The sequence below is a fragment of the Hypanus sabinus genome, chromosome 7 (genome assembly GCF_030144855.1).
Source record: "Hypanus sabinus isolate sHypSab1 chromosome 7, sHypSab1.hap1, whole genome shotgun sequence".
In the NCBI taxonomy this organism is placed as follows: domain Eukaryota; kingdom Metazoa; phylum Chordata; class Chondrichthyes; order Myliobatiformes; family Dasyatidae; genus Hypanus; species Hypanus sabinus.
Genome location: NC_082712.1, coordinates 136819593 through 136833745, shown reverse-complemented (window position 1 = coordinate 136833745; position 14153 = coordinate 136819593). Strand labels below are relative to the sequence as shown.

At 37.5% G+C, this 14153-nt stretch overlaps 1 protein-coding gene across 1 annotated transcript in view; it reads left to right on the top strand.

Annotated features, from left to right (window-relative positions):
* The window catches only part of LOC132397240 (uncharacterized), a 45804-nt gene that overhangs the window by 11262 nt on the left and 20389 nt on the right, over positions 1-14153 (top strand). The window contains exons 3-6 of the mRNA XM_059975715.1: positions 572-892; positions 2417-2533; positions 7713-8132; positions 12274-12648. Of these exons, the coding sequence (XP_059831698.1) occupies positions 572-892; positions 2417-2533; positions 7713-8132; positions 12274-12648 (1233 nt within the window). The remainder of the gene's footprint in view (positions 1-571; positions 893-2416; positions 2534-7712; positions 8133-12273; positions 12649-14153) is intronic.

Below are 14153 nucleotides of genomic sequence, written 5' to 3'. Positions count from 1 at the left end.
ATTCTGTTAACAAGGTACATTTTCAAACAGTGTTTTGCCATTTATTTTACTTACAAATGTCTTAATATAGTTGCAGATTATCTCCAAAATGAGATTTTGGAAATGCTGTTGCAAGATGGACACTGGGCTTCTAAGATATAAAATGCTTTCTCTACTGCAAATAAAATAAATCTTGTCTTGCTCTATCATAATTATATGAATACCTCTATTCATGAATGTGGAAGGAATAAACCTGTCAATAGATATTGAAATCTGGTGCTCAAGAGATTGTCTCAGGTGTACTCTGTTTTAAGATGATGGTCAGACCAGTGATAAGATGATGTTTAATATTCATGCTCAACTTCCTATTACCATTTACATGTTTGGTATTTTGTGCATTAAACTACAGAATGGCAAAATCACACAAGTTTGAGTCCTGAGAGTAGCGACGTGATTAACTTAGATCTTATCACTTTAATTATCAGGAAGGGCTATCTGCAACTGTGAACATTTTAACACATGCAGTAATTGTTTGACTCAATAGATGCAAATTGTATTTGATATTAAATGATTATCTATTATACCTTTACAGCCATACCAACTGTGACATTATCTTCAACCAACATCACAATTGAGAATGGTACTGAAAAATCAGTAAACTGTGACAGTACCGGTTTTTATCCCTTGAAAATTGAGATGAGCTGGTTAAAGAAATCTAGAGGTGGAGAAGAAAAGATTCTGAAGGATATCTGCACAGGATCCCCAATTAAAAATAATGATGGAACCTACAGTGTTTCTAGTCGTATGAGGTTACAGCCATCGCTCCAAGATAATGCTAATATTTACGTATGTTTTGTGAGACACAGATCACTTCGTAATGGTGAAAGGTTGGAAACCACTCTGAGTGTAACAGGTAAGTGTTGAGTTTATTTTATGTGCACATTAAGTTTGTTTGTAATAGAAAATACAGGCATAAAGTGAAGGCTAAAGTGTTATGAGACTTTATTACTTTGCTCATGGGTTGTGGATCTTAATGATAATGTTGACCATCCCCATTTGTCCCTGGACTGAGAAGATAGTTAAGATTCTACCAGATTGCTAGATCTGGAATTATGAATAAATGAGCATGGCAGATTTCTTTACCCAAGGAATATTTACAAATGCAGTTTCATGCTTCTATTAGCAGCTTTTTTAATCATAAGGTTTTCACTAGAAATTAAAAGACATTTTAGTATAAATGTTTGGAGCACAAAAGAATAATAAAAACCTTCAAACTGGAAGTTTATAACAAAAAAAAAGCTTGTAAGGTACTAATTGTGGGGGATGTTATTTTTTTAGTTGAGGCCAGATGAACTTAGGATATGTAATTTGGGTGGCTGGGAGGTCAAGGATTAGGGGTGAAAAGTTTAAGGGGAACATGAGAACATGGGGGGAAATTTCTTCACTCAGAGTGACAGTGTGGAATGAGCTGCCAGCATGCACAAATATTGCATGCAAGCTTGATTTCACTGTTTAAGAGAAGTTTGGATAGTTACATGGATTGTACGGGTATGGAGGACTATAGTCCTGGTGCAGGTCAATGGGAGTAGGCAGCTTAAATGATTCAGCATAGACAAGATGAGAATTAGGGCCTATTTCTGTTCTGTACTTTTTCTATGGCTCTGGGAAATGTAGCTACAGACCCAATTCATCAAATGCATTTGAGAGAGTTGTCTAAATCAAGTGATCTTTGCACAAACTGGGATAGTAGTTTTTCTGGTTCTAGTCTTGTGTAGTGAGACATTGCTAGTTAATAGACTCATATTGAAGGATTCTTTAAAGGGCAGTGAACAGGATGCACCAATGGATTATGATCAAAGAATCAGGCATCTTATAATTGCATGCACATGATTATGTAAGGCTGCTTCTCAGCTAGTCTGTAGAGAAATTTCCCAGCGAGCAGATTTTTGTGTAGAGGACTTTGCAAATTTGACAAGCTGGGAGCTAGTTTGCTGCATCGGATTTTGATGCCTATGTGGATGCTGGGTGGCTCACTTGATTCATGCTTTCTATGTTTTAATATAGTGGTACTTGTTTAGAGGGCACATAAAAGAGTCAATCACATTGGAAAGTTTGGAAACTCATCTAAGCCAGACCAGGTCACGATGGCAGGTTTCTTGTTGTGAAGGGAATTTATGAACCAGATGGGTTTTGCGGTTTTGCTAGTTTTGTACATTTATGAAATTATCTTGTACTGTGATTTTAAAAATATAATGTTCTAAAGCTTATGTAAAGTCAAGAAATGCTTGTTATCAATGGCAAAGGAAGATAAATTAATATTAACACAATTCTGAAGAATCTGTAAGCCAAAATTATTGTCCAACTTTAAGATTAACCATTGTTTTTGAATAAATTAAACATGTAAATATCCATTATTAAAGCTCCATTTTTTTTACAGAGCCAGAAGTTGTTATACCAGGGAAAATAATAGCTGGCAGTGTGTTTGCTGTTCTACTAATATGTTCACTGATCATGATCATTGGATTTATGATGTATCTGCGATATTTCAGAAAAGGTAAAATATGCTTCAGTACATCTGAAACATGAATATTTAACTCTTTTCTGTGTCTCTCACACTTATTCAAATGCACTACATTGCCTTAAATGCTGCTGCGTACCCCGTAACTGGGTGTCTGACCAGCAGAGAAAGAAGAATCCGTTGGAGTCTGGTGGTGCCAAACTAAAGGTGTTCATTAATAAACTACACAATACAATATCAAAAATGCAAATATACATATAAAACAAGTTAGCAGTAATAAACTTAAAAGTGTAGGAATAATAATAATCAATAATAAACAAGCTCTATCAATGTCTAGGGGTAAATGAATTTTCATAGGGAAGTATAGAGTTCAGTTCATAAATGCTGAGATGGTTATGGTTGTTATATTGAAATCATTGGAGAGAGAGAGAGGGGGAGCGAGCGAGATGTAACAGCAACAGCTGCGGCAGGCAAACCTTCTATGGCTTTCTTAATCTGTCGTATCGTTGTGGTCATTCAGTTATGACCCCTCTGTTCTTCAGCTAGACCGTTCTTCTGTGGCAGACTCATCATTCTGGCATGAGGGGACACACACACACAAGTCCCCACCGGCCCTGCTATAACACTGTGAGCTTTACTGACCGATCTCCTGATTCGGTCTCTGAAGCCCCCACCTTTCTGTGGGTCCCCAACACCCAGTCAGTGTCCACTGGTGGGTCTGAAGGGTGTCTCTCCAGACCTGTCTTTTATCCCCACTCACGGGGGTCTCAGCTATACATCAACTCTGAATGACCGTGTCCATCAAATCAGGCCACTTCTGCTGTCTCCTGAGGAATGTTAACGAGCAAAGTAAAGTCCTTGTAGTGGAAGGTAAATAATCCAGGAAGAGTCAAAATACAGTAAATCAACAGTCTCTCTCCCCCTCTTATCTGTAGCAGATGTTCTTGCCTGGGCTTTATCTCTCTCTCTCATGAGCAGCATAGCAACAGCAATAGTTCGTAGTTCTCAGGAGGGGGGTTGGGAATGGTTAACTCTGCACCCCATTGTCCATCAGGTCTGTTCATCACTCATAACAATGCATCTTACCAATCAGGTAATTCTTAGCTGATCCCTGGGAAAGTATTTGTTTAAAATGTATTTCTTTGTGACAAGTCGTCAATTCAGCTTCTAGGCTCATTGCAGTAACTCCTTCACTATTTGCAGCATTTAAGCATGGAGGCCTGATAAGGTAGGTCTATTTGATTAAGAATCTTAAAGTTTAAATTAAACTTGATCTAAAATTTTTTACTAGAAAGCAAAATTCAGACTTTTCCATGTCAAGAAACACTACATTTGGTATTGTGCATGAGCCACGTTGTGTTTACTTAAGAATTTTTCAGTTTAAAGCTATAAAGTCTATACAACAGATACATGTGAAATAAAAAGGATACATTCCTGGCCCGCTTTCCTTATTTTACCTTTTAGAAACAAAGTTGACTAAAATCTATTATGTTTTATGCTATATAATAAGGTTTATGTGTCACTTTTAAGCTTGTTGCCTCCATTGGCTGTTGATTATGCAGTTCTGGAATTTGCTCTCTGCATTCCTTCTTTATGATACTTATTAAGAGCCATGACTTTGTCCAAGATTTAGCCACTATCCGTAAAACCACAGAACGTAAGAGCAGAATTATGGCCCATCGAGGTTGCTCTGAGATTTTATTATGGCTGATCCATTTCCCTCTCAGCCCCATTGTCCTGACTTCTCCACATAACATTTATGTCTTGACTGATCAAGAAACTATCGGCCTCTGCCTTAAATACTCCAAGTGACTTGGCCTCCATAGCCAACTGAGGCAAGGAACTCCACAGATTTACCACTCTCTGGGTAAAGAAATCCCTCCTCATCTCTGTTCTAAACAGACATCCCTCTAATCTGAGGCTGTATCTTCTGGTCCTAGACCCCCCCCCCTCCCCCAACCACAAGAAATATCATCTCCACATCCACTCTATCTAGGCCTTTCAACATTCAATGGATTAACCTTCAGGGAATCCTGCACAAGGACTCCCAAGTCCCTCTTCACCTTGGATTTTTGAATTTTCTCCCCGTTTAGAAAATAGTCTGCTCCTTTATTCCTTGATAGTGCATGAGCGTACACTTCCCTACACTATATTCCATCTGCCACTTTCTTGCCTATTCTTCTAATATGTCTGTCCATCTGCAGTCTCCCTGCTTTCTCAGCACTATCTGTCCCTCCACCTATCTTCATATCATCCACAAATTTGCTACAAAGCATCAATTCCATCTTCCGATCATTAATGTACAACATAAAAAGAAGCAGTAACAATGCCAACACTTGTGGAACACTGTTAATCACCAGCAGCCAATCAGAAAAGGCTCCCAAATAGCCAATGCTCTAACCCTATCTTCTCTGTAATACCTTGGGCTTTTATCTTGATAAGCAATGTCATTTGTGGCACCTTGTCAAAGGCAATCAGAAAACCCAAGTATACAATATTTACTGATTCTGCTTTATTTATCCTATTTGTTATTTTCTCAAAAAGTTCCTACAGATTTGTCAGGCAAGATTTTCCCTTAAAGAAAACAAGCTGACGTTGGCCTATTTTATCCTGTGCCTCAAAGTACCCCGAAACTACATCCTTAACCATCAACTCCAACATCTTCCCAACCACTGAGGTCAGGCTCACTGACCAGTAGTTTCCTTTCTTCTGCCTCTCTCCCTTCTTCGAGAGTGGAGTGACATTTACCATTTTCCAGTCCACTGGAACTATGCCATAATCTATTGCTTCTTGAAAGATCGTTACTAATGCCACAATCTTTTAAGCTACTCTTTCAGAACTTTTGGGTGTAGTGCAGGTGACTGAACTACCTTCAGACATTTCAGTTTTCCAAGCAGCTTCTCCCTAGTGATAGCAATTGCACTTCTGCCTCCTGATGATCTCAAAGTTCTGGCATAGTCTAGTGTCTTCCACAGTTAAGACTGATGCAAAATACTTATTTGGTTCATCCACCATTTGCTTGTCCCTCATTACTACCTCTCCAGCATCATTTTCCAGTGGTCTAATATCTACTCTCAGCTCTCTTTTACTCTGTATATATCTGAAAAATGTTTGGTTTTGTTTTTGCAATAGCTTATCTTAATATTTCATCTTTTTGCGCCATATGGCCTTTTCCATTGCTTTCTGTTGTTTTTTAAAAGCTTCCCAATCCTCTAACTTCCCACTAATTTTTGTTTTATTATATGCCCTTTTTTTGCTTTTTTTCTCTTTGACTCCCTTGTCAGCCGTCTTTATATTATCTTGCCATTAGAGTATAGGATGTATCTATTCCTGCACCTTCCCAATTGCTCCCAGAAACTCCAGCTATTGCCACTCTGTAGTCATCCCCGCGACTGTCCCTTTCCAGTCAACTTTGGCTCCTTGCTTATGTCTCTGTAATTCCTTTTAATCTTCTTTAATACTGATACGTCTGACTTTAACTTCTCCTTCTCAGATTGCAGGCTGAATTCTATCATATTATCACTGCCTTCCTAGGGTTCCTTTAATTTAAGCTCCCTTATCAAATCTGGTTCATTATACAACACCTAATCCAGAATAACAGACTTCCTAGTGAGCTCAACCAAAAGCTGCTTTAAAAAAACATCTTGTCAGCATTCTCTACGTTATCTCTCCTGGGATCCAGCACCAACCTGGTTTTCCCAATCTACCTTCATGTTGAGCTCCCCCATGACTATTGTAACTTTGCCCTTTTGACGTGCCTTTGCTACTCCACCTTCCATTGTAATTTGTTGCCTACAGCCCGGCTATTGTTCGAAGGTCTGTATTTACCTCCTGTCAAGGTCTTTTTACATTTGCAGTTTCTTACCTCTACCCACAAGATTCTACGCCTTCCAGTCCTGTGTTGCCCCATTCTCAGGATTATCCTCAGTTACTCCATGTGGCTCTGTGTCACATTTTATTTAATAATGCTTCTGTGAAGACTTGGAACATTTTATTGTATTAGAGATGCAATGCACATAACACATCCATATTATTGTGTCCCCACCTGCTGGTGTCACGTGGGAGTTGCTGCATTTTGATTAATTTGTATAGTTTCACACTTGCACAGATCAGAGAAAAAAAAGCATATATGCCAGATAGCTAAATCAATGCACAATGTTTATCCTGTGATTGCAAAAAGTGGAAATGTGCTGTTACACAGAGAATAAAAAGAGCTCATGTTATGCTGGACTGTGACTAATACACCCTGGGAAATACAATGCTTTGCACAAAATTGAAATTTAAGTTAAAATCCTAGATTTGGTAAAATGGGTAATTTCAAAGCTGAGGCTGAGCAAGTATATCAGGCATCATATTCAATAATTTTAATGTAAAGCATTCATGAGTATCTTTAAATAGACTATTTGTTGAATTCCTTATTTCAGTTTTTAGAAATATTAGCTCTGGAAAACAAAAAAAATTTCCGAACGTTTTATGAATAATTTGTGGGAACCTGTTTGCTAAATTTCTTCAAGTGGCTTTGTTACAGAGATAGTATTCATTGTAAATGTGGGTGTGGACATGGTAATTTGCTAAAAGTGTGATCAGATCTGATTAGTCAAACGGTGAATGAAGAAAAGTGGATTCATGTAAAGGGAAGTGGCTTTCACATGATGATGCTTGAGTGAATACCTTCCAAACTTTTGATCTCACTGGTTTGTCTATGTTGTTTGGGCTCAATCCACCAAAGCATCCCTGTTCACATGCAAACAATTTGTCTCTCTCCCCTTTTAGAAGCTTGTACTTTAAGACTTGGCTTGCATCAGCCTGATACCTTTGTCAACTGATATTTCTCACACACTGCCCGATTTAAAAAAAAAATTTTTTGTTTATGCCTACCTTTTCTTGACTCTTGTGTATTATCTTTCACTGTGCATTAATAACCTCTGGATTTCCAATTCTAATGTCTTTCCATCCTGATATTTGCTTTGGCTTCATTTTTGTCTTTGATCTAATTGTGGGTCCATTTTTATATCGTTTTTAAACTTGGAGATCACCATAATTGGGATAGACTCAATTGTTTCATACTTTTTTATTTGGTGCAATGTTAAGCTATGCATTGCCTAGTCATATTTATGTGAGCAGATGTTTGGTGTAGTTGTATGATTATTCTGATAGCTTTAAAGTAACAAAACTGTCTTGCAAAAAAGAATAACTTTTTAAAATATTTTTCTAGTACCTCCTAAAGTTTCTGATATCAGCCTGCCTCCACGCATTGTACATTTGGAAGAAACTGTTCTGACTTGTGATATATCTGGATATAAACCTTCAAATATTTATATTAAATGGTTCCTACAAAAAAAGGATGGAATACAACATATGATTCACGAGTGGACTTCTCTGTCAGAGAACTTGAAAGCACCAGAGGAGATGGATCAGCAGAAACTTATTTCAAGTTCTGAATGTCCAGTGGAAGCTTTTGCATTTGAGATGTCAGCTGTCACAAACAGTGATGGTACCTCCAGTCTGAAGTGTAAAGTTATCTTCTGCCCTAATATTGAAGAAAATAATGAAGCTGTCCTTTCCCTTCATGTTTTGCATTGTAGCAATTATAGAAAGCCTATTGTTAAGACCATCACATTGCAAGTTGAAGGAAGTAAGTAAGAAAACAATGAAAATAACTGAATATTTGTCATTAGTAAAATTAATTAATTATAGAATGGTTTCAGAAGGGTGAAAAATGAAATTATCATGACTGGATCAGTATTTTTTTCCTTTCTGTTTTGCATGACTTACAAATTTCACAATGTATAGTATGCCAGTGTAGTATAAACATGCTTCTGATTAGAAAATTACAATGAACACATGAAGTTACAAATTTCTCCATCTACTTGTTTATTCTTAACTGCTTTGTAAGCACTGCACTACCAGTGTTTAATTTCAGAATCAAGCTTATTATCTCTGGCATATTCATGAAATAAAAAATACTGCAAGTTACAAAATAAACAAACGGAGAGAAAGACGAGTAAGGAAGTAGTATTCATGAGTTCATGGTCTATTGAGAAATCTGATGACAGAGAGAAAAAGCTGTTCCTAAATCATGGAGCATGGGTCTTCAGGCTCCTTTACCTGATCCCCAATGATAGTACTGTGAAAAGGTCACATCCCAGATGGTGAGAGTCCTTAATGATTGACGCTGCCTTTTTGAAGCACTACTTCTTTTGAAGGTATCCTCAGCAATGAGGAGGGTTATCCCCGCAATGAAACTGGCTGGGTCTACAACCCTCTGTAGCCTCTTTTGGAGGCATTGGAGGCTCCATATCAGGTTGTTAGGCAACCAGTGAGAATGCTCTATACAGTACGTGTAGAAATTTGCAAGTCTTTGGTCGCATACTGAATCTTCTCAGACTCCTAATGAAAAAGAGTTACTGATATTCCTCCTTTATGGTTACAACAATGTGTTGGGTCCAAGATAGACCCTCTGACTTGTTGAAGTTGCCCACCCTTTGCAACAGTGACTGCTCAGTGAGGACTGGTGTGTGTTCCCTCGACTTCCCCTTCCTGAAGGCTACAATCAGTTCCTTTGTCTTGCTGATGTTTTGTGCAAAGTTGGTGTTGTGACTGCACTCAACAAGCCAATCCATCTCACTCATATACTTTTCAACATCTGAGATTCTGCCTTAAACAGTGGTATTAAATTTAAAGATAGCATTTGAGGGCTACCTAGTCACAGTCATATGTGTAGATGGATTAGAGCAGTAGGCTAAGCACACATAGTTGAGGTATGCCTTTGGTGGTTATCTGCAAGGAGGAAATGCTATTATAGGCTCGTCATTCCATCATGTTGTGACAATGTTTTAACTTGCTCTTAAGATCAGTCTAAGCTTTCTCTCTTATATAGCTCTCCATTTTTCTATCATCCATTTTATTACAATATGCACTCACTGGTATCCCAACAAGGACTAGTGTCACTTAATTTAAAGGACAGGTATACTTGGACTTTGAGAGGCTTTCTATAGATACTGTACTAGACAAGCAATTATTACATAAAATTACCGCACACACAATTGGAAGCAATGTTTATCTCTGAATTGTGAGTTATGTAACAGAGAGGGGAAAAAGAGTGCAGGTCATTTTTGGGCTTGGAGGCTTCGACTAGTGCGGTGCTCCAGGGATCAATTCTGTGGCATCAGATGTTTATAATTTAATATCTCCTCCTCCTGACTATCTACACAGGTGCACCTCAAGAATGTAGCTGATCCCACTGCTCGTCTCCCCCCACACTCATGGCAGCCTGGCTAGGTACAGTTCAAGTGTTATCTATAATTCACTGCTGACACCATTGTTGTGGGCAGTCTCAGATGGTGATATGAAGCATTAAGGAGCCAAGTAAATCAACTGGTCGAGTGGTGAAGCAGTAACAACCTTGCACTCAACATCAGCATGACCAGCAAATTGATTGTAGTCTTCAGGAAGCTGACATTGGGAGAACAAGGGCCATTCTGTGCTGTTGGTTCAGGGCTGGAAAGGGTGAGCAGTTTCAGCAACATCTCAGGCCCAACATCCTGGGCCCAAAATCCGGATGCAATCATAACAGAAGCACAGGAGCCTGAGGACACAGACACAGCATTTTAGGAACAGTTTTTTTTTCCCCCCTCTGCCATCAGATTTCCAAATGATCCAGGAACCATCTTGTTACTTTGATCAGCCAACGAACATTTGTTATGCCTGCACAGTACTGTGGCTACAAAGCAACGAATGCCATGACTTATATCAATGATAATAAGTCTGATTCTGATTTATATTAGTGATTTGAATGAAGGGACCTAGTGTAATATATCCATAATTAGCTGTTGAAACAAAGCTGGAGGGGGCAGTATGAGCTGTTAGGAAGATATAGAATGGCCTCTGCTAGATATAGCATAGGTTAAGTGAAAGAGATAGGACATAGCAGGTGGAGTATAATACAGAAAAATATGAAGTCATCCATTAGTAGAAAAAATAGGAATGCAGAGTTTTTAAAAGGGTGAAAGATTCAAAGGTCTAGTGCTGCTCAGTTGTTTCTAGTTCAGCAGTTATGGTGGAGATGATGGACACACATTGATATTCTGTTTTTGATGTCATTTGAATTCAGTTCTATTTTGCAAAATATTTAACTAAACCAAGTACAATTTTATGGGCCAAATTTTCTCAGTGAACTGATGAGAATGATTGTGGAAAGGTTGATAAAAAGGAGGATACAGATTTCCAGTTGCATTGTTTCCTGACTGAACTGACTTTAAATAAATCCTCATCAACTTAAATTCAGCACTTTGTAAATACTCCAGGACAGCAAGAGAGAATTAGAGGCAAAGGGAATTAAATTTCTGTATTTTGCAACTATCAATCTAACACATTGTAGACACTCAAATTGTATTGCGAACTGTAGGTAAGAATAGCATTAAATTCAGCTACTGCTATTCAGTTCATTCCAAAAAGCAACATTACCTCATTTTTAATGTCTATAAAACTGTTGCATATTTTATCCTTCTCACAACTTTTTGTGCAGGATAGTATCACACTTTTAGTTTGCAGGTAGGAGAGGGACGATGATAATTGCCATGTACTCAGATTGATCCCCAACTAAGTTCTGGTGAGACCATATTTGTATTAGATAAATTTGTTGAATGAGACCTTTTTAAGAGCGGCTGTTTCATTTGTGTACTACAATTTGATTATAGGCTCTGGAGAGTAGAAGTTTGTAAGATATATAGTAAAAGAGCTATAATATTGAATACAGGTTTTGTATAAGTAAGTTATCAGTAACTTTTTAGCCCTATATTTATGGCCATGTACAAGGAGTGATTGATAAGTTTGTGGCCTAAGGTAGGAGGGGTCAATTTTAGAAAACCTAGCAAATTTACTTTTTAACGTAGTCCCCTCCTACATTTACACACAGTCCAGCGGTCGTGGAGCATACGGATCTTGGACCTCCAGAAAGTGTCCACAGCAGGGGTGATTGATAAGTTTGTGGCCTAAGGTAGAAGGAGATGAGTTATACAGCTCTTGTTACATGCATATGCAGTTCAACTCTTGGAGTGATTATGCAGAAAGTTTGAAGTTGATAACTCATAAGTTAATAACTCATCTGGGGTGATTGTTAAGCTTGTAGCCTAAGGTAGAAGGAGATGAGTTATTAACCAAACTTTCTTTATAATCACTGAAAGAGTTGAACTGCACGTGCATGTAAGAGCTGTAGAACTCATCTCCTTTTACCTTAGCCACAAACCTATCAATCACCCATGCTGTGGATACTTTCTGCAGGTCCAAGATCCGTATGCTCCACAACCGCTGAACTAAGTGTGTAAATGTAGGAGGAGACTATATTGAAAAATAAATGTGCTAGGTTTTTTAAAAGTGATTCTGTCTACCTTAGGCCATGAACTTATCAATCACCCCTTGTACAATGTCTTAGTTTAACAGATTTTTTTGAAATTCTTGAATCTTCACTCATGTTTTCTCTTTGTCTTTTGACTTTTTTGTATTACTATATCCTTTTTAAAATTTGCAATCTTTTTGTAGTTATATCTTATAAGCCTGAAGTACTCGGCAGTAAATTTTAACAGAAAGGTGCAGCTTCTGTTAAAATTGCTGTATTTTTATTTATACTCTATTTGCAACATTTAAGAAAACTGAAGGTTTATTTATGTAATTAATAAACCCCTCAGTTTATTTTATCTTTTGCAAATTAAGACAATGTTGTGGGCTGATGACATTAAATATTATACCCTTTTCTTTCTTCTCAATAAAAAAAACAGTTGAACCAAAGATGACAGCCATTCTAGTACCTCCTTGCATCATTCATGAAGAATTGTTCGAATTGTCCTGTCCAATTGATGTATTTAAGCCAAGACCACTGGCTATCACTTGGTACCAGAAGAAGAATGACAAATTGAAAGAAATTGTGAAATATGGGCCACAATTTCAAAAATTTGCTGGGAATGAAACAAATCTTCCCAAATATTCCCATACGCTAAATGAGGTGAAATATGAAGACCATACTTACAGTATCTTAAGTGTTCTTGCGTTTATACCAACCATTCAGGAAGACCATGACACAGAGTATATTTGTGAAGCTCAACATCCGTCCACAGGTTCAAATATACAGAAGGGTGTTACGCTAAGCATAAAAGGTACAGTCATAATGTATTAGTTCATATTGTGTATCATGTTTTACTATTGTTTTAACTATGATATTTAGATTATCTTGGAATCAGCTCAGAAAAAGAACTTCTAGAAGTTTAAGCATCTTAATTTAAGCACTAACACCAAATTCCTTGTTTTACAGTCAAATAATTTATTGTTCTTGTGGTATGATTTTTTTAAAGATATTAAGGTAGAGGTCACATGCAATGACCTCTGATTTGTGCTAAAAAAAACATAAAGCTATATTTTATGATCTCGGTGAAGGTGTGGGGATAAAGTGTTGACTTGGTAATAATTAAAGTAGGAAATAATTATATCAGTAATTAATTTATTGATTATTTCTGACCAATGTTTCAATGTGCCCTCTGTTTTAATGTAAAATTCATCTTCACTTTTATTCTGCTATGTTTCTGATTTTATCGTCATTTGTCAGTCACCCTTGTTAGTACATTAACGGAACTGTTGGAATGTGTGAGTTGCAGAGAGGTGCTTCCAAATGCTCTTAATTGTTTCATAACAAGAATAAACTAAAGAATCTGATAGGTTTTGAGGTGAATTGTAAGGCACCAAGGTAGTACAGAGCCTTAGAAGCTTCTGAAGCAAGTTCCAAAACATATACAAGTTAAGTGGCTGAAGTCCTGACTGCCAGTGACACTGCTGTCTGGAAATGAAGATAAATTATTATTGGTGAAGGAAGAAGAATTAAGGTGCAGGAAATAGTTTTAAATAAGCTAACATTTACTGAATGCAGGAATTAGAGGTAGGCCACAAATTATTGCAGTGGTTGAGGCTAGAATTATTGTCTCAGTGAAAGTTTAAGCTAAAATTGGGCTGAGTCAAGGAATTGGATGATACAATGCTGAAAGAAAGCTTGTCTTTTTCATGGATCCAGGTATTTATCTTAGGTTCAGGTGGAATACTAAAGCTTTAGGACAAGGAGGGTAGGGACACCAGTGTGGAGCATGCTAATTTACTAGGGCATGTTGAGATAAAGAACAAGTGTTTATTGGTTCTCTCAAAGAACATTAAGGTGGATAAATCCTCAGGGCCTGATGGGATACGCCTCAGATTATTAAGGAAGGCAAGCAATGAGATTGTTGGGGCCTTGACCATGTCCTCTCTAGCCACAAGTGAGGTCCCGGAGGATTGTCAAGTAGCTAATGTGGTTCCATTATTTAAGAAAGGAAATGGGGATAATCCTGCTAACAATAGACGGGTGGATTTCACATCACTGATAGGGAAATTACTGATGAGGATTCTTAAGCATGAGATTTATGAGCATTTGGAAAACCATATTTAAGGATAATCAGCATAGCTTTGTGCAGTGCAAGTTGTGTCTAACTAGCTTGATTAAGTTTTTTGAGGAAATGATGAAAGTTTGATGAAGATAGAGCTGTGGATGTTATTTACATGGATTTTACTTAGACATTTGATAAGGTCCCTCGGAGGAGGTTCATTGAAAAAATATAAATACATGGGATCCATGGTGAAT